Below are 24,362 nucleotides of genomic sequence, written 5' to 3'. Positions count from 1 at the left end.
TCCAGTGTTGTAGGGTTGGCTTTTGGAGGACACAAAGGTATGTGAGACATGGTTCATGCCTTCTAGGAGCAGGCCCAGGAACAGACCAGTTCTGATAGGAAAAGGCAATATCTATAATTTTTGTGGATACGTATAAGGGGGGCATTTTTATTTTGTTTTTACTTTGAAGTTTGAAGTGGTAGGGCAGTGGGATAACCACTTCTTTTCTAGGAAATTTGGATAAGACTAAAATGTTCAAAGAAAATAAAAATCATCTGTATGTCCATCATTTAAAGAGAAAGAACCTAAGAACCTGTTAACATACTGATGAGTTTATCTTCATATTTTTCTGTCATGCAGTCATGGATAGTCCCAGTTTCAAATAATTCTGTTATGTTAGCCTCAGGTTATTGGATTGTGTGTCATGCTTTTTGATTTGTCAAATATTGTCCCCATAGTTTAGAATGCAGTAAATTTTAAAAATTGGGCAGGCTTCAGATCATCCTTTGAGTTGGTCCTTGAAGGATATTTTGAAAGACTGGATGGTTATTGTTTGGATGGACATAATGGTTTGTTATATTTTTATACCTCAGAAGAATAGAAGTATCAACATAGTCTTGGCCAAGTGCTGACAATACAATAATCTTTGTTATATTAAAAAAACAGAACAACTGCATTACACATTGTGCATATTACACACTTACTGTCAACAGTATATATACAATATACACCATGTTGAATAAAAAGTAACCGGAGGCCTTGAATGTAATCAAGGGTAGCTGCTTCTCTTATCCCTTCTTATATAAGAAAATCATAGTGCATCTTTTTAGCAGTTGGGCTACAAGTGTCTACATTGCCTCCATTTAAAATCTTTTAATGTATGTGTTGTTTTTTAGAGACTTCATTGATGGAAATGTTGAGAGTCTTATTACTGAACTAGAAATAGAAAAATCACTTAAACACCATGACGATATTGTAGATGAAATTGAATGCATTGAAAAGACCCTTCTGAAACGCCGGACAGAGCTCAGGGAAGCTGATCGACTCCTGGCAGAGGCTGAGAGTGAACTTTCATGCACAAAAGAGAAAGTGTGTCCTTTTGTGGTTTGGAATGTGAGCTCGGTGTGACTGAGATAGCTTACTGTCATTGGCATGAAGGTTTAGAAAGAGAAAGTGTTGTAAGAGCACAGGCTCATGTCAGACAACTGGGTTCTGGGCTGGCCTCTGCTAATTAAAGGAGCTGTGAGAATTTGGGAAGCCACTTAAGTCCCCTGAGCTTTGCTTTCCTCTTCTATAAATTGAAGCTAAGAATATCTGTTTCATAAGGCTGTTCAGTGTGAATTAAATGAAATAACATAATTAAAGGGCCTGAGGTCATTTGGTTCCAAATATACCCCCACTTCCTTACCCTGTGTGTCTTTTTTTTTAATTAGTTGGGTTCTGATATCTGGTTTTTTTTTTAATAGGTCATTCTTATATTCTTATAAAGTTGTAATAGACCTCACAAGACTCCTAGTTTTTTTTTTTTCTCTAAGTTAGTAATGATAAAAAATAAAATATTTTTTCTGGTCTGAGACAATATTCCTTAGTCTACAACACAGAATGAAGTGGGGGAGGGAAAGAAGCTAACTTTTTGAGCCCCACCATAGCAACACATTGATTGGCCTGGCCATTTTATAAATGCTGTTTCATTTAACCCTTTTGGAAACCCTGTAAAGATGGCATTATTCCAGTTTACAGATGAAGCTCAGAGAAGCTGGAAACTGGCACAGGTGACATAGTTGAAGTTCTGCCTCACCAAGGGAGCTTTTTTAGTTATATGAGAATTCTAAGGAAAAAAAAATTCCCTTACCCACATGGAATACCTCAGGAACTACTCCTTTTATGCTGGATCTATTTATATTTAAAGAAATTTATTACTCAGGGCCTGAAATGAGTAATTTGAGTCATTAAAGAAATTGTGAGTGATGGCTTTAATAAGAATGGAAAAATGTCTTCAGATGATCATTTCCTTCTGCTGTCACATGTTAAATTACTGGGAGAGAAGAGTGTGAGAAGGGCTGGAGAAAACTCTATCCATGGTATATAAAAGAAAATTGATGATATCAGTAGTAGACAGAAGGAAGTGGTAACTAAACCAAGGTGATAATAATGTCTCCCACTCCTCCCTATCCTCCCAAAATGACTAAGGGAGGCAGCCTGGTAAGGAGCAGGAGGAGGGAGGAAGTAGCTGAATTTTGTAAGGAATGTGCCAGGCATGTTAAAACCTGACATAGAAAGAGACAAAAAAAACTGCTTAGAAATGTGGCCTTCTGTAGTGTGTAGTGAGGTTTTTTTCTCCAGTGCTTTGCTGATGAAATGGACAAAAACTAGATAACTGAAATTGCAGGAAGTATGGTGAAATATCTAGCCCTTTTGGAGCTTGCCAACCCTTTTTCATCCACACAGGATATTTAATTAGACAAGTTTATGATACAGACACTTCTGACTCTAGTGTAACTGCAAAACTTGAGTTTATTGGCTGAAGGTGAGTCACTGCTCAAGTGGAAACCAAGCTCTTATTTTTGGAACTTTTGATGACATTTTTTTAACACTCTTTTAGGCAGAAGAAGGAACTAAAATGATGAAATATATAGAAAGCAGTTTTACTTTTCAGAAATATTTAATATTTTTGTTCTCAGCCATCATATTAAATCACCCTCAGCAAAGTAGTTATTTTAGGTTATTTGTTTTTCTTAATCCTTTGCTTTGTTTTGTTTGAAATGTGGGCTTTTTGTTTGTTTAATTTTTTGATAAAGTTGAAAAAATCATCCTCAGATTAATGAGTTTTTACTTAACTTGGTAATATTTAGGGTATAGCAAGAATCTTAGTTTGGAGGGAGTTTTGGTAAAATCACTTCATTGCCACTTATTGGGTAGATATTTTTAAATGAAAATTGACATACCAATATTATGTTTTATTTTGAAATAAAAATATTATCTACAGCCCCACCACCCTCGTGACTTTTTATTTTTGCCTAGCCTTTCTGTCCTTGTTGTTAAAGACACAACTTTACATACCTGCTTTTGCAGTGCTTGTACCATTTTACATTTATTTTTTTTTCAGTCAACGTATCATTGACATTCTTCCATGCTGCTAGATTGTCATCTTATTTTAAAGGCTACACAAGATTCCATTGTGTTTATGCATTGTCATTTAATGAATCTATTATTTGTCAAGTTTTCTATTATTTCAATATACAATAAGCATTTTTGTGTAGTAGTTCTTTGTCCCCAAATTATTTTCTGCGGATTGGAGAATTGAAGTGAATGCACATTTTTATAAGTCTTTCTGTATTTATTGCCTCCTGTTTTTCCAAGAGAATTGTACTGATTTATACTGCCAGTAGCTGTGAGTGAGTACTGTAACTGAATTGCTTTTAATGAAAGTTTCTTTTTTAGACAAAAAATGCTATTGAGAAATTCACCAATGCCAAGAGAAATTTATTGCAAACTGAGTCAGATGCTGAAGAGTTAGAAAGGAGAGCTCAGGAAACTGCCCTTAACCTTGTCAAAGCCGATAAGCAGCTAAGGTATGTGGAATCTCTAAGCCATCAATGTATAGAGGATAATAATTGCTTTATGATAACTAATAAGATATTAAGTCTAAGAGGTTGGGGGGAAATTAAGCAGTGTGTTTTAGATTACTCCAGGCTGATGTGCAGGATTTGGAGCAGCACAAAATTGAGCAAGAAGAAATCTTGAGAGAAATAAACAAAGCTGTAGCAGCAAAAGACTCAGACTTCCAGTGTTTAAACAAGAAGAAAGAAAAACTGACAGAAGAGTAAGTAAGGCCACTGTAGGGCGTCAAGGACTTTGTGCTGGAGGATAGATTCTTGGGGTTCAGTTTCCCTTATGATCTACCCTAGTACTCCTTGTGCTTTGCAGGCTTCAGAAACTGCAACAAGACATTGAGACTGCAGAACACAATGAGAACCACCACCTGCAGGTCCTCAAAGAATCTGAGACTCTCCTTCAGATCACGAGAGCAGAGCTGGAAAAGCTGAAAAGCCAGGTATGGCAATAGGCACTTTGAAGAAACAAATTCATGCTGCTTTGAAACCTGCATTAATTTTATGATTATAAAAGTAACACATGTTTGATTACATAAAAAAGGTTAGAAAATATAAATAAAAAGAATAAATGAGACAGTAGATCATACTGGTTAAGAGTATAGAGTCCAACCCAAATCCAAATTCCAACTTGATACAATGTGTTATTGAGTAAAAGAAGTGAAGTCCAGAACATGGTATACTCTTAAGAAATCACTTACATTAAGTGTGTTTATGAACACTTGTGTTTGTTTTTAGTCTATACCAAAGTACAAAAGTGATCATCTAAAAGGGAGGATTATGAGTATTTTGTTTTCTTCATTTGCTTGTCTGCATTTTCTGATTTTTCTGTAAATAGATAGGCATTGCCTTTAAAAATTATAAGTAATTTTTAAATTTACAAAATGAATAAATAAAAATAAATCCCAGCCTAACTTCCATTGTCAACATTGTTGTGAAATCAAATAAGGCATATGTTCCGGTTTGCTAAAGCTGCTGTTATGCAGAATACCAGAAATGGATTGGCTTTTATAAAGGGGATTTCTTAGGTTACAAATTTACAGTTCTAAGGCCATAAAAGTGTCCATACTAAGGCATCAGCAGAGGATACCTTTATTGAAGAACTGCTGATGGTGTCTGGAACACCTGTCTGCTGAGAAGGCATGCGGCTGGTGTCTGCTGATCCTTTGCTCCGGGGTTCTGGTTTCAAAATGGCTTTCTCCAGAATGTCTCTGGGCTTGTCTCTCTTAGCTTCTTCAGCTCCTATGCATCTAAGCATCCTCTCTTAGCTTCTGTCTCTCAGGTCCTGTGCGTTCTTGCTTGTTCTCCCAGGGTGTTTCTCTCTAAGCATCTGGGGGTCCACTCTCAGCTTCTCCAGAGCAAACTCTGGGCTAGCATCTCCAAAGTGTCAGCAAAAGTCTGCTTTCAGTGGCGGTCTCCAAAATGTCTCTCTCAACTGCTCTCCAAAATGTCACTCTCAGCTGCTCTGAGCTCCGTCTGTCTGTGAACTCTTTTATAGGACTCCAGTGACTTAATTAGAATCACCCTGAATGGGCGGGGTCCACAGCTCCATGGAAATAATTTAATCAGATGTTTCACTCACAGTTGATTGAGTCACATCTCCATGGAAACAGAGGATTCCAATCTAATCAACACTAATACTGAATACATCTGCCCCCACAAGATTGCATTGAAGAACATGTCATTTTTGTGGGACATAATACATTCAAACCAGCACACCACCCAACAAGACTGGGTTAAAAGATCATGGTGTTTCTGGGGTCCAGAAAAGTTTCAAACTGACACAACATATATATGAAAGTGCTTTGAAAACCATAACCTGAGGGATAATCATTATTATCATATTGCTGTTATTGCTGTTCTTTGAGTTATATTAAGTATGTGAGCTCAAGGTCTTTATTAGGCATCTCATGTACCTACCCCCAACCTGGCCTTCCTAATGTTGGAGGCTGGGACATTAGCTCCTTGTTTACTCCTACAGCCTCCTCGCCAGGTAGCTTTCGCTGGACTAAATCTTAGCACTGAAAACTGCATGACCTTGAGGAATTGAAAGAAGATGGTGGCATAGAGAGGAGTGGAAGCTAGTTAGTCCCCCTGGAACAACTAATAAACAACCAGGAACACCTAGTAAATAATCTAGAATAACTGCTGGGGGACAAATATGACTGTCCACACATCATACACCAACCTGGATTAGGAGGAATGCCCAAGATTGCAGCATAAAATCTGTAAGTATTAACTGCAGAACCGAGCCAAGAGACCCTCCCCCATGGCAGCTCGAACTGCAAAGCCTTGCTGTGCTAGAGAGCAGCCCTCTCTGAGCAAGCGAATATACCTCAGCCCAGCTCCACCTGAGGTTTTAATTAACAGATGTTGACTGCTCAATACAAGCTATGAATACCCAATAAGCAGACAGAGGCTTTTGATGGTGACTGACCTTGGAGAGTCAGAGGACCTCTCTGGGAGGGAGAGGGAGCCCAGAGGACCAGGTGCTGTCTGTGGCCGAGGGATGAAACTGAGGGTGGCCAAGGACTGGCCCTGAAGGGGGGCTTTCTGTCCCTTTTTCAGCTCAGTAGAGAAAGCCTCGGCCATTTTCAGTTCCCAGCACGCTGACCCAGAGAAGGGTGGAGATAGCAGAGTCAGAGAGACTATTCGAATGCAAATGATATCTCCCCAGGGGGTGTATCTTCCCTAAGAGGAAAGAGGTGGTACCAAGCTCTACTGCCCGCCTTCCATTCAGAACCAGACCCCAGAGCTTGAAGGAAAACAGCCATGAGCCATACCTCTTTATGCCAGTCTGGAGGGACAGGCTGACAAGCGCCACCTGCTGGGCAAAAAAGTACAGTGGCTTGAGGTCTCAAAGAGTGTATCAGTCTTCTAAGATGTACCTTCAGGGAGACGTGATGCTATTGCCTCCTTATGAGACCTGAGTCTGTTCTGGTCTGGGAAAACCTGATTGGGGTAACCAAGGAAACCAGATGCCTAGACAACAAAAAACTACAACCTACACTAAGAAAAACAAAGTTATGGCACAGTCAAAGAACAGACTTACACTTCCTGAGATACAGGAATTGAAACAACTAATGCTAGATCAATTCAAAAAGTTTAGGGAAGATATGGCAAAAGAGATGAAGCATGTAATGAAAACACTGGGCAAACATAAGGTAAAAATCGAAAGTTTGAAAAAATGACTGGCAGAATCAATGGAAATGAAAGGCACAACACAAGAGACGAAAGACACAATGGAAACATACAACAGCAGATCTCAAGAGGCAGAAGAAAACACTCATGAACTGGAGAACAAGGCACCTGAAAGCCCACACACAAAATAACAGATAGAGAAAAGAATGGAAAATATGAGCATCATCTCTGGGAATTGAATGACAACATGAAATGCAGAAATGTATGTGCCACGGGTGTCTCAAAAGGCAAAGATGAGAGAAAGAGGGTAGAAGCAATAATAGAGGAAAAATCAATGAAAATTTCCCATCTCTTATGAAAGACATAAAATTACAGATCCAAAAAGTGCAGTGTACCCCAAACAGAATAGATCTGAATAGGCCTATGCCAAGACACTTAATAATCAGATTATCAAACATCAAAGATAAAGAGAGAATCCTGAAAGCAGCAAGAGAAAAGCGATCCATCACATACAGAGGAAGCTTGATAAGACTGCATTCAGATTTCTCAATAGAAATGGAGGCAAGAAGGAAGTAATGTGATGTATTTAAGATACTGAAAGAGAAAAACTACTAATCAAGAATCCTATGTCCAGCAAAACTCCTTCAAATATGAGGGAGAGTTGAAAATATTCTCTGACAGACAATGACAGAATTTGTGAACAAAATACCTGCTCTACAGGAAATACTAAAGAGAGCACTTCAGACAGAAAGGAAAAGACAGGAGTGAGAGGTTTGGAACACAATTTTAGAAGATAAGTAGCATAGCAATTTAAGTACATTGAACAAAGATGACTGTGAATATGGTTGAAAGAGGAAGGTTAGGAGCACATGGGACATCAGAAGGAAAGAGGAAAGATAGAGACTGGGACCATATAACTCAGTGAAACCTAGGGTGCTCAAAGATCATGATAAAAGGTACAAATATGTTTTTACATGAGGGAGAACAAATGAATGTCCACATTGCAAGGTATTGAAAGTAGGGTGGGATTGGGGGAAAAATACAATCAATGCAAATTAGAGACTATAATTAACAGAAACATTGTATTATGCTTCTTTTAATGTAACAAAGGCAATATGCTAAAGCTAAATGCCTATGGGAGTGGGACATAGGGGAGGGGTATAGGACTCTTGGCATTGGTGAAGTTGTCTGACTCTTTATTCTCCTTTGATTTTATGTTATCTTTCCATTTGTCACTTCCTAGCTGTCATGTTTTTGGTGTTTTTTTTCCTCTTCTTTTTTGTCTTTTGTCTCTGTACCTTCTTTGACTCTTCCTCCTCCTTTGTGGAAGAAATGGAGATGTCCTTATATAGATGGTGGTGATGGTGGTGAAAACATAAATACGTTGACTATACAGGGAACCATCAATTATTTACTTAGGACAGAATGTATGGTGTGTGAACAAAACTGTCTTTAAAAAAATGGGTTGATGAAGAAACCTAGAGGGCACCGTATTGAGTGAAATAAGACAGATACATAGGACAAATATTGCATATCTCACTGATAAGAACTAGTTATAATATGTAAACTCATAGACATGGAATATAAGTTACCAGGATATAGAACGAGGCTAAAGAATGGGGAGCGGTTGCTTATTATGAGCAGAATGTTCAACTAGGGTGAACTTAAATGTTTGGAAGTGGACAGAGGTGACGGTAGCACGTTGTGACAATGACTAACAGTGCTGAGTCGTCTGTGAATGTGGTGGAAAGGGGAAGCTCAGAGTCACGTATGTCAACAGAAGGAAAGTTGGAGGTTAAAAGGGGAGAATGTATCAAACAGTGAATATTGTTGTGGACAGTGTCCGTGATAAACTGTGCAAATATTAGAAATCTAAATAGAAGTTAATGATAGAGGGGCATATAGGAAAAAATATATACCTATTGCAAACTATACGCTGCAGTTAGTAGTATTTTAACATCCTTTCATCAACAGTAACAAACGTACTATACCAATACTATGAGTCAATAATGGAGCGGGGGTGCTTATGGGTATGGGAGGAATTGAGTCTCCTTTTTTTGTCTTTATTTGTTTTTTGGAGTAATGAAAATGTTCTAAAAATTGAAAAAAAATTAATTGTGGTGATGGATGCACAACTGTATGATGGTACCTTGGGCAATTGATTGTACACTTTGTGTCTTTGGATAATTGCATGGTTTGTGAACGGTCTCAATTTAAAAAAATAAAACTGCATGGCCTTTATCGACCTTTGCATTCTCCCTTTTTCTTTAATGCAGGTGACAGATCAGCAGCAAGAGATGGCCATCTTGGACAGGCAGTTAGGGCATAAAAAGGAAGAGATGCATCTGCTTCAGGAAAGCATGGTCCAGGCAAAAGCTGACCTCCAGGAAGCTCTGAGACTGGGAGAAACTGAAATAGCAGAGAAGTGCAACCACATCAGGGTATGTTTTCCACTAGGTTTCCTTAAGAGCCCTAGGGCCATGCTGTGGATTTATTTTAATATATTTTTTGTTGATCCCCCCCCGAATGCAAATATAAATTCCTGAGATCTTGACTTCTTTGTAACTCGGTTTGGTGTTATGTTAAGTATCCATGCTATGGCTGTTGTGTGTAGTTCCCCTCATCATGTTCTGGATATGCCCAAGGTTTTCCAGACCCTTTTTCATACCGTCTCTTCTCTAGGAATCTCCTTTCTTTCTTACCACTAGCCAGCTCCTATCCATTTTTTCAAACCCAGCCTCACGCTGCCTCCTCTAAGAAGACTTCCCTGACTTTTGCTCACCTTAGCAGGAGTTTCTGTCTTCTGAGATCTGGAGCACTCTGTCTCCATGTTTCCCAGGGCCATTAGCATTTATAGCCTTGTGTGGTAGTGTTTATGTGCCCTTAAGCATCATCCCACAAGATGCTGAGCCCCTCGAGAATTGGGACCATGTCTCAGTCAGCCTTTTTTTTCTCTGCAACAAAATGCTTTGCACATAGTAAATATTGCCTGTGCAGTAAATGAATATAGTATGTTACTTTCTTCTCTCACACAGAAATATGTTAGTGCAAAATACAGTGCTGTTTTTGACATAAAAGGCAAAAATAAGCTTGTTTCCAAATTGGAATTTCTTTGAAATGTAACAGTTAATATCAGAGCTGATTTTAAAGCAATTTGTGTTCAAAATTTTGTGGGGAGGTATGGCTATTTCTATTCTTTTTTTTTCCTCCTCTTCTTCTTTTTGCACAGGAAGTAAAATCTTTTCTGGAAGAACTGAGTTTCCAGAAAGGAGAACTGAATGTCCAGATTAGTGAAAACAAAGCTCAACTTGTACTTATAAAGCAGGAAATTGGAAAAGAGGAAGAAAATCTTCAGGCAGTTGTAGGGCAAATGTCTAAATATAAAACTGGTAAGTTTAAAGGAAAATAATCACATAAAATTTGATAATAGAAAATTAGGAAATTCTAAGTCACAGAAAAAATACAAATGGTCAAATAAACTATTAATAAGCAAAAAAAAAAACAAAGTTGTAAAAGAATATATTTTTACCTTTAAATTTAATAAGGTTTATTTAAAAGCAAAATAATATTTATTACTGGCTAGGGCATGGTAAATGAAGAGCACTTGTAGACTACTGATTGAAGTATAAATTAGAAAGATCTCCCTGTTTCAAGACTCTTAAAATTGACACTTGTTTAACCACTGAGTCCATTTCTGGTAATGTAGAGAGGGCAACATTTATGTTTATTGCAGTAATATTTAGAAGCAATTTAAATGACTAATTTAAAAATCATATCTTTAATAACATTTAACAACCATGAAAAAGCGCTTCTGAGAAGAATGAAAAATACGTAAAAACTGAATAGGCAGGATAATCCCATTTTATTTTAAAATATATATGTATTTGTATGTGTGTATGTGTGCTCCTGGAAGGAAATACATCAAAATGCTTTGGTAATAGTGATTATCTTTGGAGAGTGATATAATGGCTAATCTACATTTTCTTCTTTTATCCTTTTTTTGTATATATTCCAATTTTTTTGCAGTGAGCAAGTACCTTTGTAAATTAGAAAAAAAAAAGTGCTAATTTTTAAATATCTTTATTTCAAGGGCCAACAGTTATTCTGTAGATCTAGGTTTATCTTTTAAACCTTTTCCCATTTATTTTGATTAATTTTTATTCGTATTAAAATGTGGGGGAAAAGATTTTAGAACTGTTCTTCATTAACTTTTTGTTATAATATTTTCAATAAATTAATATTTAACAATACTTTTAAAGAGATTTTTTCATTAAAAAACCAGTTCCTAATTGATTATCTCTTTATTGTTTCTTGTATCAGTCAATAGCATTATTTTTATGTTTCATTTTGTAAATGTTTCTAAGTTCATTTAGTAGCTTTGACCATGCTTGGTTTCTTTCTGTTAGAACTCAAGAATATTCTGGACATGTTACAACTTGAAAACAATGAGCTGCAAGGTTTGAAGCAACAGCATGACCAAAAGCTGTCTGAGTTAGAGAAGACTCAGATTGAAGTGCTAGAGGTAATGAATAAAGCCACTGGACCTTTGGCAAACTGCAGTCTTTCTCTTTTAGGATGTTTGAGTCCTATTTTATCTGATTTAGGAGAAACTTGAGTTAGAGAATTTGCAGCAGACAGCCCAGCGACAGAGAGGGCAAATAGAGTGGCAAAAGCAGCATCTTGAGAAGGACAAACGGGAAATAGAGCGAATGGCTTCTGAGACCCAATCATTACAAGCATGTGTTGAGTCTTTGAGAACAGAAAAGGAAGATCTTGAAGAGAAATGTGACACTTGTGAAAAGAAGTTTGCACAAACCAAAAGGTGAGAGCAGGAACATATAAGCTTGCAGGATCACTTATTGAAAGCTAAAGCATTTTTTAAAATTTTCATTGTCAAAGTAATATAAACACAGTATTAAAAAAAAATGGAAAATAGTGAAAAGGGAAAAATACACTGTACAGACTCAGTTTCATATTACAATTCAATAGCATTTTTTGGTGATTTTTTTCCTTGAAACTTTTATTCTGGTAACACTATAAATGACCTAAAATTTCCCCTTTTAACCACATTCATGTATGTAATTCAGTGCTATTAATTACATTCACAGTGTTGTCCTACCATCACCATTACAAAAACTTTGCAATCAACCCAAATAGAAATTCTGTACAATTTAAGCATTAACTCCCCTTTCCCTACCTCTAACCCAGCCCTGGTAACCTGTATTCAAGGTTCTGACTCTGTGAATATGCTTTTTCTAATTATTTCATATTAATGAGATAATACAGTATTTGTTCTTTTATGTCTGGCTTATTTAACTCAACATGTCTTCAAGGTTCATCCATGTTGTCGCATGTATCAGAATTTCATTCCTTTTTAATGCTGGATGTTATTCCATTGTATGTATATATCACATTTTGTTTATCCATTTGTAGGTTGATGGACACTTGGGTTGCCTCCATCTTTTGGCAGTTGTGAACATTGGTATGCAAATATCTGTTCAAGTCTCTGCTTTCAGTTCTTTTGGGTATATACCTAGGAGTGGGATTGCTGGATCATATGGTAATTCTAATTCTTAGCTTTCTAAGGAACTGCCAAACTATCTTCCACTCTATCTTCCACAGCAACTGCACCATTTTACATTCCCACCAGCAATGAATAAGTGTTCCTATTTCTCCACATCATCTCCACCACATGTAACTTTCTGTCTTTTAATAGTGGTATCTCATTGTGGTTTTGATTTGCATTTCCCTGATAGCTAATGATGTAGAGCATCTTTTCATGTGCTTTTTAGCCATTTGTATATCCTCTTTGGAGAAATGTCTATTCAAGTCTTTTGTCCATTTTTTAACTGGGTTGTTTATGTTTTCATTGTTGAGTTGTAGGATTTCTTTATATATTCTTGATATTAAACCCTTATTGAATATGTGGCTTCCAAGTATTTTCTCCTATTGAATAGGTTGTCTTTTCACTTTCATGATAAAGCCCATTGCACAAAAGTTTTTAATTTTGTCTATTTTCCCTTTTGTTGCTTGTTGCTAAGAAACCAAGGCCTAACACAAGATTCTGAAGATGCTTCCCTATGTTTTCTTCTAGAATTTTTATAGTCCTGGTTCTTATATTTAGATCTTTGATCCATTTTGAGTTAATTTTTGTATATGGTATGAGTTAGGAGGCTTCCTTCGTTCTTGTACATATGGATATCTGGTTCTCCCAGCACCATTTTTTGAAGAGACTATTCTTTCCCAATTGAGTGGACTTGGCAGCCATGTCAAAAATCAGTTGGCCATAGGAGGGTCTATGGCTATTTGGGGCCCTTTACCCTTCCAAATAAATTTGATGATTAGCTTTTCCATTTCTGCAACATAGGCTATTGGAATTTTGGTTGAGATTGCATTGAATCTGTAAATCATTTTGGGTAGAATTGACATCTTGACAATATTTAGTCTTCCAGTCTGTGAACATGGAATGGAATATCCTTCCATTTATTTAGATTTGCTTTGATTTCATTGTGGTTTTCCATGTATATGTCCTTTATATCCTTGGTTAAATTTACTCCTAGATATTTGATTTTCTTATGTTGAACCACCCTTGCATACCTGGGACAAGTCTCACTTGATCATGGTGTATAATTCTTTTAATGTGCTGTTGGATTAGGTTTCCTACTACTTTTGAGGATTTTTGCATAAATATACCTAAGAGATATTGGTCTTTATTGTTTTCTTGTGGTAACTTTATGTAACTTTAGTATTAGGGTTATGTTGGCCTCATATAATGAGTTAGGGAGTGTTCCCTCCTCCAGTTTTTTGGACGAGTTTGTGTAGGATTGATATTAATTCTTCTTGGAATGTTTGGTAGAATTCACCTGTGAGGCCATCTGGTCCTGGGCTTTTCTTTCTTTCTCCCTTCTTTTTGGGAGGCTTTTGAAGACTGATTAAATTTCTTTACTTGTACTTGGTCTGTTGAGGTCTTCTATTTCTTCTAGAGTCAGTGTAGGTTGTCCGTGTGTTTCTAGGAATTTCTCCATTTCGTCTAGGTTTTCTTATTTGTTGGCATACAGTTGTCCATAGTATCCTCTGATGATCATTTTTATTTCTGTGAGGTAAGTAACAATGTCCCCCCTTACATTTTTGATTTTGTGTGTGTGCATGTGTTCTTTTTTTCTTTGTCAGTCTAGTTAAAGGTTTGTCAATTGTATTGATCTTTTCAGAGAACCAAGTTTTGTTTTTGTTTAATGCTGTCTATTGTTATTTAATTCATTTCATCTATTTCTGCACTAATCTTTGTTATTTCTTTCCTCTGACTTGCTTTGGCTTTAGTTTTGCTGTTCTTTTTCTAGTTCTTTCAGGTACACAGTTAGGTCTTTGATTTTAGTTCTTTTTTTAATGGAAGTATTTAGGGCTATAAATTTCCTTCTCAGCACTGCCTTCACTGCATCCTGTAAGTTTTGATATATTGTGTTCTTGTTTTCATTCATCTCAAGGTATTTACTGATCTCCTTCGTAATTTCTTCTTTGGCCCATTGATTAATGTTTAAGAGTGTGTTATTTAACTTATATGTTTTTGGATTTTCCAGTTTTCTGCCTGTTATTGATTTCCAACTTCATTTCGTTGCGGTCAAAAAAGATGTTTTGCATAATTTCAGTCTTCTAAAATTTATTGAGACTTGTTTTGAGACCCAACATGTGGTCTGTCCTGGAGAAAGATGCATATGCTCTTGAGAAGAATGTTAAGTCCTGCTGTTAGGGATTGCAATGTTCTGTATATGTCTGTTAGGTCTAGTTCATTTATTATATTACTTATGTTCTCTGTTCCTTTATTGATCCTCTGTCTAGATGTTCTGTCTATTGATGAGAATGGTGTGTTGAAGTCTCCAACAATTATTTTAGAGGTGTCTGTATCTTCCTTCAGTTTTGACAGTGTTTGCCTCATGTAATTTGGGGCACTCTGGTTAGGTGCATAAATATTTATGATTGTTATTTCTTCTGGTAGATTGACCCTTTTAGTAACATGAGTGTCCTTCTTTGTCTCTTGTAACAGCTTTTGACTTAAAGTCTATTTTGTCTGATATTAGTATAGCCACCTCAGCTCTTTTTTCGTTACTGTTTGTATGGATTATCTTTTTCCATCCTTTCACTTTCAACCTATTTGTATTTATAAATCTAAGCTGAGTCTCTTGTAAACAACATATAGTTGGATCGTGCTTTTTTATCCACTCTACTGATCTGTGTCTTTTGATTGGGGAATTTAATTCATTTACATTCAGTGTTATTACTGTAAAGGCAAAACCTACTTCAGCCATTTTGTCCTTTGGTTTTTATATTTCGTATCCATTTTGTCTCTCTTTTCCTTTAATGCAGCCTCATTTTCTATATAGTTGATCCTTTGTGATGTGTCTGACTGATCCCTTTCTCATTTATGTTTCTGTATATTTTTTAAACACTTTCTTTGTGGTTACCCTGGGATTTGTATTACACAACCTCTGTCTATAACCTACTAATTGAAAATAATACCAACTTAATTTCAATAGCATAAATGTTTTCTGTTCCCATATCTCTCCATTTCCCCTCTTTATTTGTTTTCGTCCCACATTACCTCTTTATATTTTTTGTTTCTGTTATCAAGAAATATGACTTTTTCCTGTTCAATTGTATTCTGACTCTTAATAGGAATTAAAGAGTAGCATTGTATATGGAGGATATAGTATTATTGGGTTTTGCATTTACCCTTTTAGTTACCGTTTCGAAGATCTTCACTCTTCATGCTGCTCCTAGCGACTATCTCCCATCTTTTTCTTTCAACCCACAGAACTCCCTTTAGTAATTCCTCTAGGCAGAGCTTTTATTGATGAACTCTCTCAGTTTCTGTTTATCTGTGAATATTTTAAACTCTCCCTCATTTTTGAAGGACAATTTTGCTAGATAAAGAACTTTTGGCTGACAGTTTTTTCTCTTTCAGTTTCTTAAATATTTCATACCACTGCCTTCTCGCCTCCATAGTTTGATGAGAAATCAGAACGTCGTTTTATTGGAGACCACTTGTGTGTGACAAATCACTTTCTCTTGCTGCTTTCAGAATTCTCTCTTTGTCTTTGGCATTTGACATTCTGATTAGTGTGTGTCTCAGAATAGGCCTATTGGGATTTATTCTGTTTGTTTATTATTTATTTTTTGTCTTTCATAAGAGTTTGGAAATTTTCAGCTATTATTTCCTCAAATATTCTTTCTGCCCCTTTTCCCTTCTCTCCTCCTTCTGGGATACTCGTGATGCATATATTTCTAGGTTTTATGCTGTCATTCAAGTCCCCGAGACACTGCTCAATTTTTTCTATTCTGTTTTCTATCTCTTCTTCTGAATGTATGATTTCAATTGTTCTGTCTTCTAGTTCACTGATTCTTTCTTCTGCCTGTTCAAATCTGCTGTTCTCTGCCTCTACTGTATTTTTAATCTTTCTATTGTGCCTTTCATCCCCATAATTTTTATTATGCTTCTTTTTTAACTTTCAAAGTCTTCTTTATGTTCACATATTATCTTTTCAATATCCTTTAGCTCTATATCCGCCATTAATTTATTTCTATCCATGTTTTATTTCATCTCCTTGAATTGATTTAAGAGATTTGTTTGAACTTTTCTTTAATTAGCTGTTCCAAATTCTTATGTCTCCTCTGAAGTTTTCCTGTGTTCCCTTGACTGAGCCATATCTTACCGTTTCTTTGTATGGCTTATAATTTTTTGCCAGTTTCTGGGCATCTGATTATTGTGATGTGTTAAGTCTGAAGATCATTTTCTCCCTCTTGCCTAGGGTTTTATTGTTGATTAGCTTTAAGACTCTTTTTTGATGCTTGGTCTAACTTATTCTGGACCTTTAGTGTAGCCTGTGTTTAAAACTGTTCAGATTTTCTCAGCTTTTCTGCATGTGATTCTTGCCTTTGATATGTGGTACAGTTTTTGTGTACAATTGTTTCACCTCCAGGAGAAAGCTTCCTTTCCTCTTTTCCTTCTCTGGGAATCTTGTTCTGTTCTGTTTGTTTTTGTGCCGAATTTTCTCCCCAGCTCGTATGATTTATTTAAATTCTCTCACTCAGTGTCCCCTTTACATTATTTTTTTCAGTTCTGGGACCTGTCCTGTCTTACAGCAGTTTAGTACCCCCACCCTTTTTATCCATAATGAAACTCTTCTGCCTCTGGTTTCTTCCCCATTAGGGTATCCTACCCTAGGGAGCCATATAGCTCAATCTAGAAAGGGCCATTTTACATTTAGGTGGTGCAGCAAACAGCAGCTGGATTGATTGTGTGCACCTCTTACCAACAGTTCTGCCATGGTCTCTGTTTTTCCTGGGGAAACTTTCATGTGTGGTGCTCCTCAGCCACTTGTGTTACACCTTGGGTCTCTGCAGATTTGGGTCCCTGTGTCTGAATATGCCTGGGGTCCTAACTCACTGCTCTGAGTGGCTGTATGGTCTGCATCTTAGCAGAAAGGGCCCAGGCCATGCTGCCTCTGTGCAACTCCCAAGCTGCATTGGACCAGTTGGAAGGGAGGGGTCCGGAATGGTAGGTCTGGGTTGTAAATCTCCTACCTGATTTTGGTGTTTGTTTTTCATTTTCTTCAATTTGGCATTTGTGGCATCCCTGTCCAGTCTCCGTAATATTCCAGAGATGAAAGCAAGTGGGATTTGCCCTTTTATTCTAACTTATAGGGTTTATTCCTCCAAAGTTTGTTTAGTTTATAAACTGTTGTGGTTTGATAAATAGAATACATCCTAGAATATAAATAGATAGCAAAATATACCTTATTAATGAGTTGGAAGCCTCAGTATTGTTAAGATGTCAGTTTTCCCCAAATTGAACTATAAATTCAAGACAACCCCAGTCAAAATTCCAGCAGGCTTTTTTAGTAGAAGTAGACTATCTTATTATAAGAGTCATAGGGAATGCAAAGAACATAGAATAGAATTTAATTTTTTTTTATATGACACCAAAACAACTTTGAAAAAGAAGAACAAAAATTTTAGGACTAATACTCCCTGATTTTAAAACCTATTGTAAAGCTATAGTAATCAAAGCAGTGTGGTATTGATGTAAAGGTAGACAAATAGATCAATGGAATAGAACAGAATCCAGAAATAAATTGACACATATATGGACAACTAATTTTTGACAAAGATGCAAAAGCATCTTTTTTCAGTGCCTGGAACATTACTGGAACAATTGACTATCCATAACCAAAAAAATGAGCCTCAAGCCATACCTCACACCATATAGACAAAAATTAACTCAAAATGGACCAAAAACATAAATGTAAAAATCTAAAACTTCTAGAGAAAACTTTGTGACTTTGAGCTTAGCAAAAATTTCTTATCTGACACCAAAAGCATGATCCAAAAGGAATAAATTGATGTTATTCAACTTCATCAAAATTAGAAACTTCTCAAAAGACACTGTTAAGAGAATTTTAAAGAGGTTGAATGTAAATGTTTGGAAATAGAGCTGAAGGTAGCTTGTTATTGAGATTATAAGTAATAGTACTGAACTATATGTGAATATGGTTGAAAAAGATTGTTTAGAGTCATGTATAAAACCAGAAGGAAAGCTAGAGGTTAAAATATGGGAATGTATAACACAGTGAACCTTGTGGGGGACAATGTTTATGATTAGTACTACACATATAATAACATATTCATAGAACAAATATACAGCTCTTGTACAAAGAGTTAATAATAGAGTGGTTTTGGGGGGAGAAGTACCTGTTGCAAACTACAGACTATAATTAACAGTAATATCTTAATATTCTTTCATCTACAGTAACAAATGTACCACATCAATACTAGAGGTCAATAATAGGGGGTTATAAGGGGTATGGAGTGTTTTCAGTTTTTTTTATGTCTATTTATTTTTATTTTTGGAATAATGAAAATTTTCTAAAACTGTGATGATTGCACAACTAGGTGATGATACTGTGAGACATTGAATACTTTGGATGGATTATATGGTGTGTGAGTATATATCAAAAAAATTAACAGTTTAAAAAAGATACTGTTAAAATCATGAAAACACAAGTCATAGTCTGGGAGAAAATCTTGGCAACTATGTGTCTGATACAGGGGTTATGTCTAGAAAATATATTGACTCTCAAAATTCAATATTAAGGAAACAAACCATCCAATTTTTTTTTTTTAATGGTGAAAGATTTGTACAGACACCTCACCAGTGAAGATATATGAATGGTAAATAAGCACATAAGATGGTTAGCATCATTAATCATTAGGGAAATGCAAATTAAAACCACAATGAGATATAATTACACCCCTGTTAGAATGGCTAAAATTAAGGACCATGCCAGCTGTTCATGAAGAACTTTCATACACTATTGGGGAATGTGAAATAATACAACCACTTGGAAAACAGCTTGGCATTTACTTAAAAATTTAAACGTTCACCTACCATAAGATCTAGCCATTTGACTCCAAAGTATTTACTCGAGATATGAAAGCATATATCCATACAAAGACTCTAATGTGCTTAATAGCTTCACTAGTAATAGCCAAAAACGGGAAACAATCCAAATGTCCATCATCCAGTTAATGGACAAACAAATTTTGGTACATCCATACCATGAAATATTACTCAACAATAGAAAGGGAATGGAGTATTGATACATACAACAAAATGGATCAATCTCAATTATGCTAAGTGAGAGAAGGCAGACAAAAACAAGTACATACTGTATGATTCCATTTACGTAAAAGAGTACATAGTCATGCATGTCTTTTTTTTTTGCACAATCCTTTTGTACAGTTTTGTTTCCTGCTTTATCAGTTATCGTAAGTTAGAAATACATTTTTATCACTCAAATTTGGGTAACTGAATGCTATCCATATTTTTATCCATAGCTGTTATAAAACTATAATGAGTCTCTTTTTAAAAAATCATCTGTTTAGAAAGCCAATAAAATTTCTTTTGAAAATGAGTTGAAGAGTCTTAAATTTTTTTTAATTTATTTATTGTGAAATATATATACAGAAAAGTGATAACATTCAAAATATGATTTAACAAGTAGAGAGCAAATTTCAAAGAATGGTATGACTTACAGTTCCACAATTTCAGTTATTTCCTTATTGTGAAGTATAACATGAATATATAAATATAAACGGAATGTTACATTTAAATATATATTTAAATGGAATATGTTATATTTAAATAAATTCAAGAGTCTTAAATTTTAAGATTTATAATTCAAATTTTCTGTAACTGTATATTGTGAAAGCATTGACACTATTCCTCAGTAATGTCTTGCATGTGCTTGATCATCTTCTATTTGACAGTCTAAATTATTCTCCACTTTTTTGGTAGGGTTTTAGCAGCTACAGAAGAGAATAGCAAAATGGAGCAGTCAAACTTAGAAAAGTTGGAATTGGGTGTCAGAAAACTGCAGCAAGAACTAGACCAACTAAACAGAGACAAGCTCTCACTGCATAAAGACATCTCAGCAATGCATCAACAGCTACAAGGTGTGAGGCAGCAGAACAGATAATGATGGGATTTTCTTCCTATGTTAGATTCTTCTTTTAATTGTTTGATTTTTCTTATTACAGAAGTAATTCATGCTAAAGGAGTGTGGGATTTCTATTAGAAGTGGCAAAAATGTTCTAAAATTAGATTGCGATGATGGTTCCATGACTCTGAATATACTGAAAGCCATTGAATTGTACACTTTAAATAAGGGTGAAATGCGTAGTATGTGAATTATATCTCAATAAAACTTTTTAAAAAAGCAATGCATGTTCCTTAGAGAACAATTTTAAAACATAGCAAAAAGATGAAAACAAAAATTACTATTATGCTCACCCCTCAGATAATTCCTATTAACAGATTGATGACTGTCCTTCCAGATTTTTCCTAGGGGTGTGTGTGTGTAGTTTTGAAAACAAAAACAAAGATGCAGGTAACATCTTTACTGCCAAATCTTTATAAATAGTCATGAGTATTAGGAAAAATTCCTAAGTAATTCTAGCCAAAAATTTCATGTGTACAAGGCATTATATTCAGTGTTTTACATACATTTTCTCATTCAATTCTCATAACAGTTTTATAAGGTAGAAACTACCATTTCACCCATTTGCAAATGTGACTTGCTCAAGTGAGAAGTGACTTGCTCAAATTCACACAGCTAGTAAGGTCAAAGCCAAACCCTGAGCTGTATATATAGTTTATTCCCAAATCATCTTCCTAAAAAGTTGTATCAATTTACCTTTAAAATACATAGAAGATACCCCTTTATAAACCATGTTCCTCATCAACACTAATAATAACCTTTTTTTTTTTTTTTTTTTTTATTGTGAGGTTTAAAACATGTAGGTCTTTAAAAACGTGGCTGCATGTAACTCTTATCTTTTGGTCTTTAATAAGATAGGGTGGAATAATCATACATTGAAGAGAAGTAAGTTAAATTCACTTCCACTCTACTTTTTTAGAGGACTGACGGGAATCTGGAAAATGCATACATAAGCATTTATTTTATGAAAATTTTATTTCTGTAGAAAAACAAGAAGCAGTAAACACACTACAGGAGGAACTTGCTGATGTCCAAGACCATTTGAACCTAGCAGAACAGGTAAGCTTAACAAAAGTAATCTTTTTTTTTTTTTTAATTTTTTTTTTAATTAAGAAATTTTATTTTGAAATAAATTCAAACTTACAGGAACAGTTGCAAAAACAGTGCAAACCCCATACATAGAACTCTAGCATAACCGACCCCCCTTCCCTGATACACCAATCCACCACCTTTAACATCCTGTCACACCACCATTTCTTTCTTTCCCTCCCTCTCTCCCTCCCTATCTATTATCCATCATCTATCGCTCTGTCCTCTGAACATAAGGGAGCAAGCTGCACACATCTTTGAACAAACACTATAATTCACATATACCTTTCCCATGGGCAAGAACATTCTTTTATGCAATCCCATTAAGCGCAGCTAAGAAGTTCAAGAAATTCAACCTTGTTACAAAGCTTACATTCTGTATTTCTTTTTTTTTTTCCTTATGTCCCATCTGTGTCCCTTTGAGCCTCCTCTCCTCCATCCTCAGATCCCATCCAAGATCATCCTTGGCATTTAATTGTCATCTATTTAGACTGTCTTTTTTTTTTTTTTTAATTGTGTAAACATATACACAGCCTAAATCTTCCCATTCTACCCCCTCCCTTGCATTCCATTAGTGGGATTAATCACATTTAGAATGTTGCAGTGCTATCATGTTCCCACCATCCATTTCTAGAAGTTTCCCTTCACCCCAAACAGAAACCCTACACTCATTTCTTAACTCCCCATTGCCCCTTCCCCCACTTCTCGGAACCCCTACTCTTCTTTTCATCTCTATGGTCATGTTCTCTGATACTTTCTTTGTGTTTACCATGTGGCTTAAATTTAACATCTTAAATCTGTAACAATCTTGTTTTTCTTTGATACCAGCTTAACTTCAATATGACACATAAACTATGTTCCTATACTCCCTCATTCCCCCACTTTTATGTAGTTCTTGTCAAAAATTACATATTTTACATTGACTCCAAAACCACTGATTAATCATTACAGTTTATGTATTTTAGATCCTGAAGGAAGTAAATAGTGGAGTTACAAATCAAAAATATAGTAGTATTGGTATTTATATTTGCCATGTGATCTTTACTGGTAATCTTTATTTCTTCATGTTGTTTCAGTCGATTGTTTAGTGTCCCTTCCTTTCAGCCTGCTCAACTCCCTTTAGCTTTTCTTATAGGACTGATCTACTGGTGGTGAAGTCCCTCAGCTTTTGATTATCCGGGAATGTTTTCATCTTCCCCTCGTTTTTACCCTCCAGATGTTTGTGATTTCTCCAAGTCTCTGATGGTTATTGACTTCTATTTGTATTCCATTGTGGTCAGAGAATGTGCTTTGAACAAATTTGGGTGTTTTTTTTTTTTTTTTTTGAGGCTTATTTTTATGTCCCAGCATATGGTCCATTCTGGAGAAAGAACTGTGATCACTAGAGAAGAGTGTCCCAGTGACCTGGGATGTAATGTTCTATATATGTCTGTTAAAATTCTTTATATCTCTCCCATCCTTTCTTTGTTTCTCTGTCTGTAGGGCTCCCTTTAGTATCTGAAGTAGGGCAAGTCTTTTATTGCCAAAAATCTCTCAGCATTTGTTTGTCTGTGAAAAATTTAAGCTCTCCCTCAAATTTGAAGGAGAGTTTTGCTGAATAAAATATTCTTGGTTGGAAATTTTTCTCTCTCAGAGTTTTAAATATGTCATGCCACTGCCTTCTAGCCTCCATGGTGGCCGCTGAGTAGTCACTGCTTAGTCTTACGTTGTTTCCTTTGTATGTGGTGAATTGCTTTTCTCTTGGTGCTTTCAGAACTTGTTCCTTTTCTTCAGTATTTGACAGTCTGATCAGAATATGTCTTGGAGTGGGTTTATTTGGATTTATTCTATTTGGAGTTCACTGGGCATTTATGCTTTGTGTATTTATATTGTGTAGAAGGTTTGGGCATTAACCTTGTATCCCGCTACTTTGCTAAATTTGTTTATTAGCTCTAGTAGCTGTATCGTCGATTTCTCAGGGTTTTCTAGATATAAGATCATATCATCTGCAAACAATGACAGTTTTACTTCTTCTTTTCCAATTTGGATGCCTTTTATTTCTTTGTCTTGCCGGATTGCCCTGGCTAGCACTTCCAGCACAATGTTGAATAACAGTGGTGATAGCGGGCATCCTTGTCTTGTTCCTGATCTTAGAGGGAAGGCTTTCAGTCTCTCACCATTGAGTACTATGCTGGCTATGGGTTTTTCATATATGCTCTTTATGATGTTGAGGAAGTTTCCTTCAATTCCTACCTTTTGAAGTGTTTTTATCAAAAAGGGATGTTGGATTTTGTCAAATGCTTTTTCAGCATCTATTGAGATGATCAATTGATTTTTCCCTTTTGACTTGTTAATGTGTTGTAATACATTGATTGATTTTCTTATGTTGAACCATCCTTGCATGCCTGGAATAAACCCCACTTAGTCATGGTGTATGATTTTTTTAATGTGTCTTTGGATTCGATTTGCAAGTATTTTGTTGAGGATTTTTGCATCTATATTCATTAGGGAGATTGGCCGGTAGTTTTCCTTTTTTGTAGCATCTTTGCCTGGTTTTGGTATTAGATTGATGTTAGCTTCATAAAATGAGTTAGGTAGTGTTCCATTTTCTTCAATGTTTTGAAAGAGTTTGAGTAAGATTGGTGTCAGTTCTTTCTGGAAAGTTTGGTAGAATTCCCCTGTGAAGCCATCTGGCCCTGGGCATTTATTTGTGGGAAGATTTTTGATGACTGATTGGATCTCTTTGCTTGTGATGGGTTGGTTGAGGTCTTCTATTTCTTCTCTGGTCAGTCTAGGTTGTTCATATGTTTCCAGGAAATTGTCCATTTCCTCTACATTATCCAGTTTGTTGCCATACAGTTGTTCATAGTATCCTCTTATAATTTTTTTAATTTCTTCAGGATCTGCAGTTATGTCACCTTTTTCATTCATTATTTTGTTTATATGGGTCTTCTCTCTTTTTGATTTTGTCAGTCTAGCTAGGGGCTTGTCAATCTTGTTGATCTTCTCAAAG

General features: G+C 35.8%; 1 protein-coding gene across 10 annotated transcripts in view; it reads left to right on the top strand.

Annotated features, from left to right (window-relative positions):
* Positions 1-24,362, top strand: part of CNTRL (centriolin) — a 112,942-nt gene that overhangs the window by 73,916 nt on the left and 14,664 nt on the right. For 8 of the 10 annotated variants that reach the window (XM_037798333.1, XM_037798332.1, XM_037798335.1 and 5 more), the window contains 10 exons: positions 876-1,068; positions 3,421-3,551; positions 3,662-3,802; positions 3,907-4,033; positions 9,008-9,172; positions 9,961-10,120; positions 11,138-11,253; positions 11,336-11,553; positions 20,080-20,237; positions 21,267-21,340. In XM_037798333.1, the coding sequence (XP_037654261.1) occupies positions 876-1,068; positions 3,421-3,551; positions 3,662-3,802; positions 3,907-4,033; positions 9,008-9,172; positions 9,961-10,120; positions 11,138-11,253; positions 11,336-11,553; positions 20,080-20,237; positions 21,267-21,340 (1,483 nt within the window). Of the gene's footprint in view, positions 1-875; positions 1,069-3,420; positions 3,552-3,661; positions 3,803-3,906; positions 4,034-9,007; positions 9,173-9,960; positions 10,121-11,137; positions 11,254-11,335; positions 11,554-12,164; positions 12,214-20,079; positions 20,238-21,266; positions 21,341-24,362 lie in introns of those variants that run through there. The other 2 variants (XM_037798338.1, XM_037798340.1) reach the window with 2 other exon arrangements.

Source organism: Choloepus didactylus, chromosome 10 (genome assembly GCF_015220235.1).
Source record: "Choloepus didactylus isolate mChoDid1 chromosome 10, mChoDid1.pri, whole genome shotgun sequence".
NCBI lineage: Eukaryota > Metazoa > Chordata > Mammalia > Pilosa > Megalonychidae > Choloepus > Choloepus didactylus.
The sequence above is the reverse complement of the archived record's forward strand: the minus strand, read 5'-3'. Positions and strand labels throughout refer to the sequence as shown.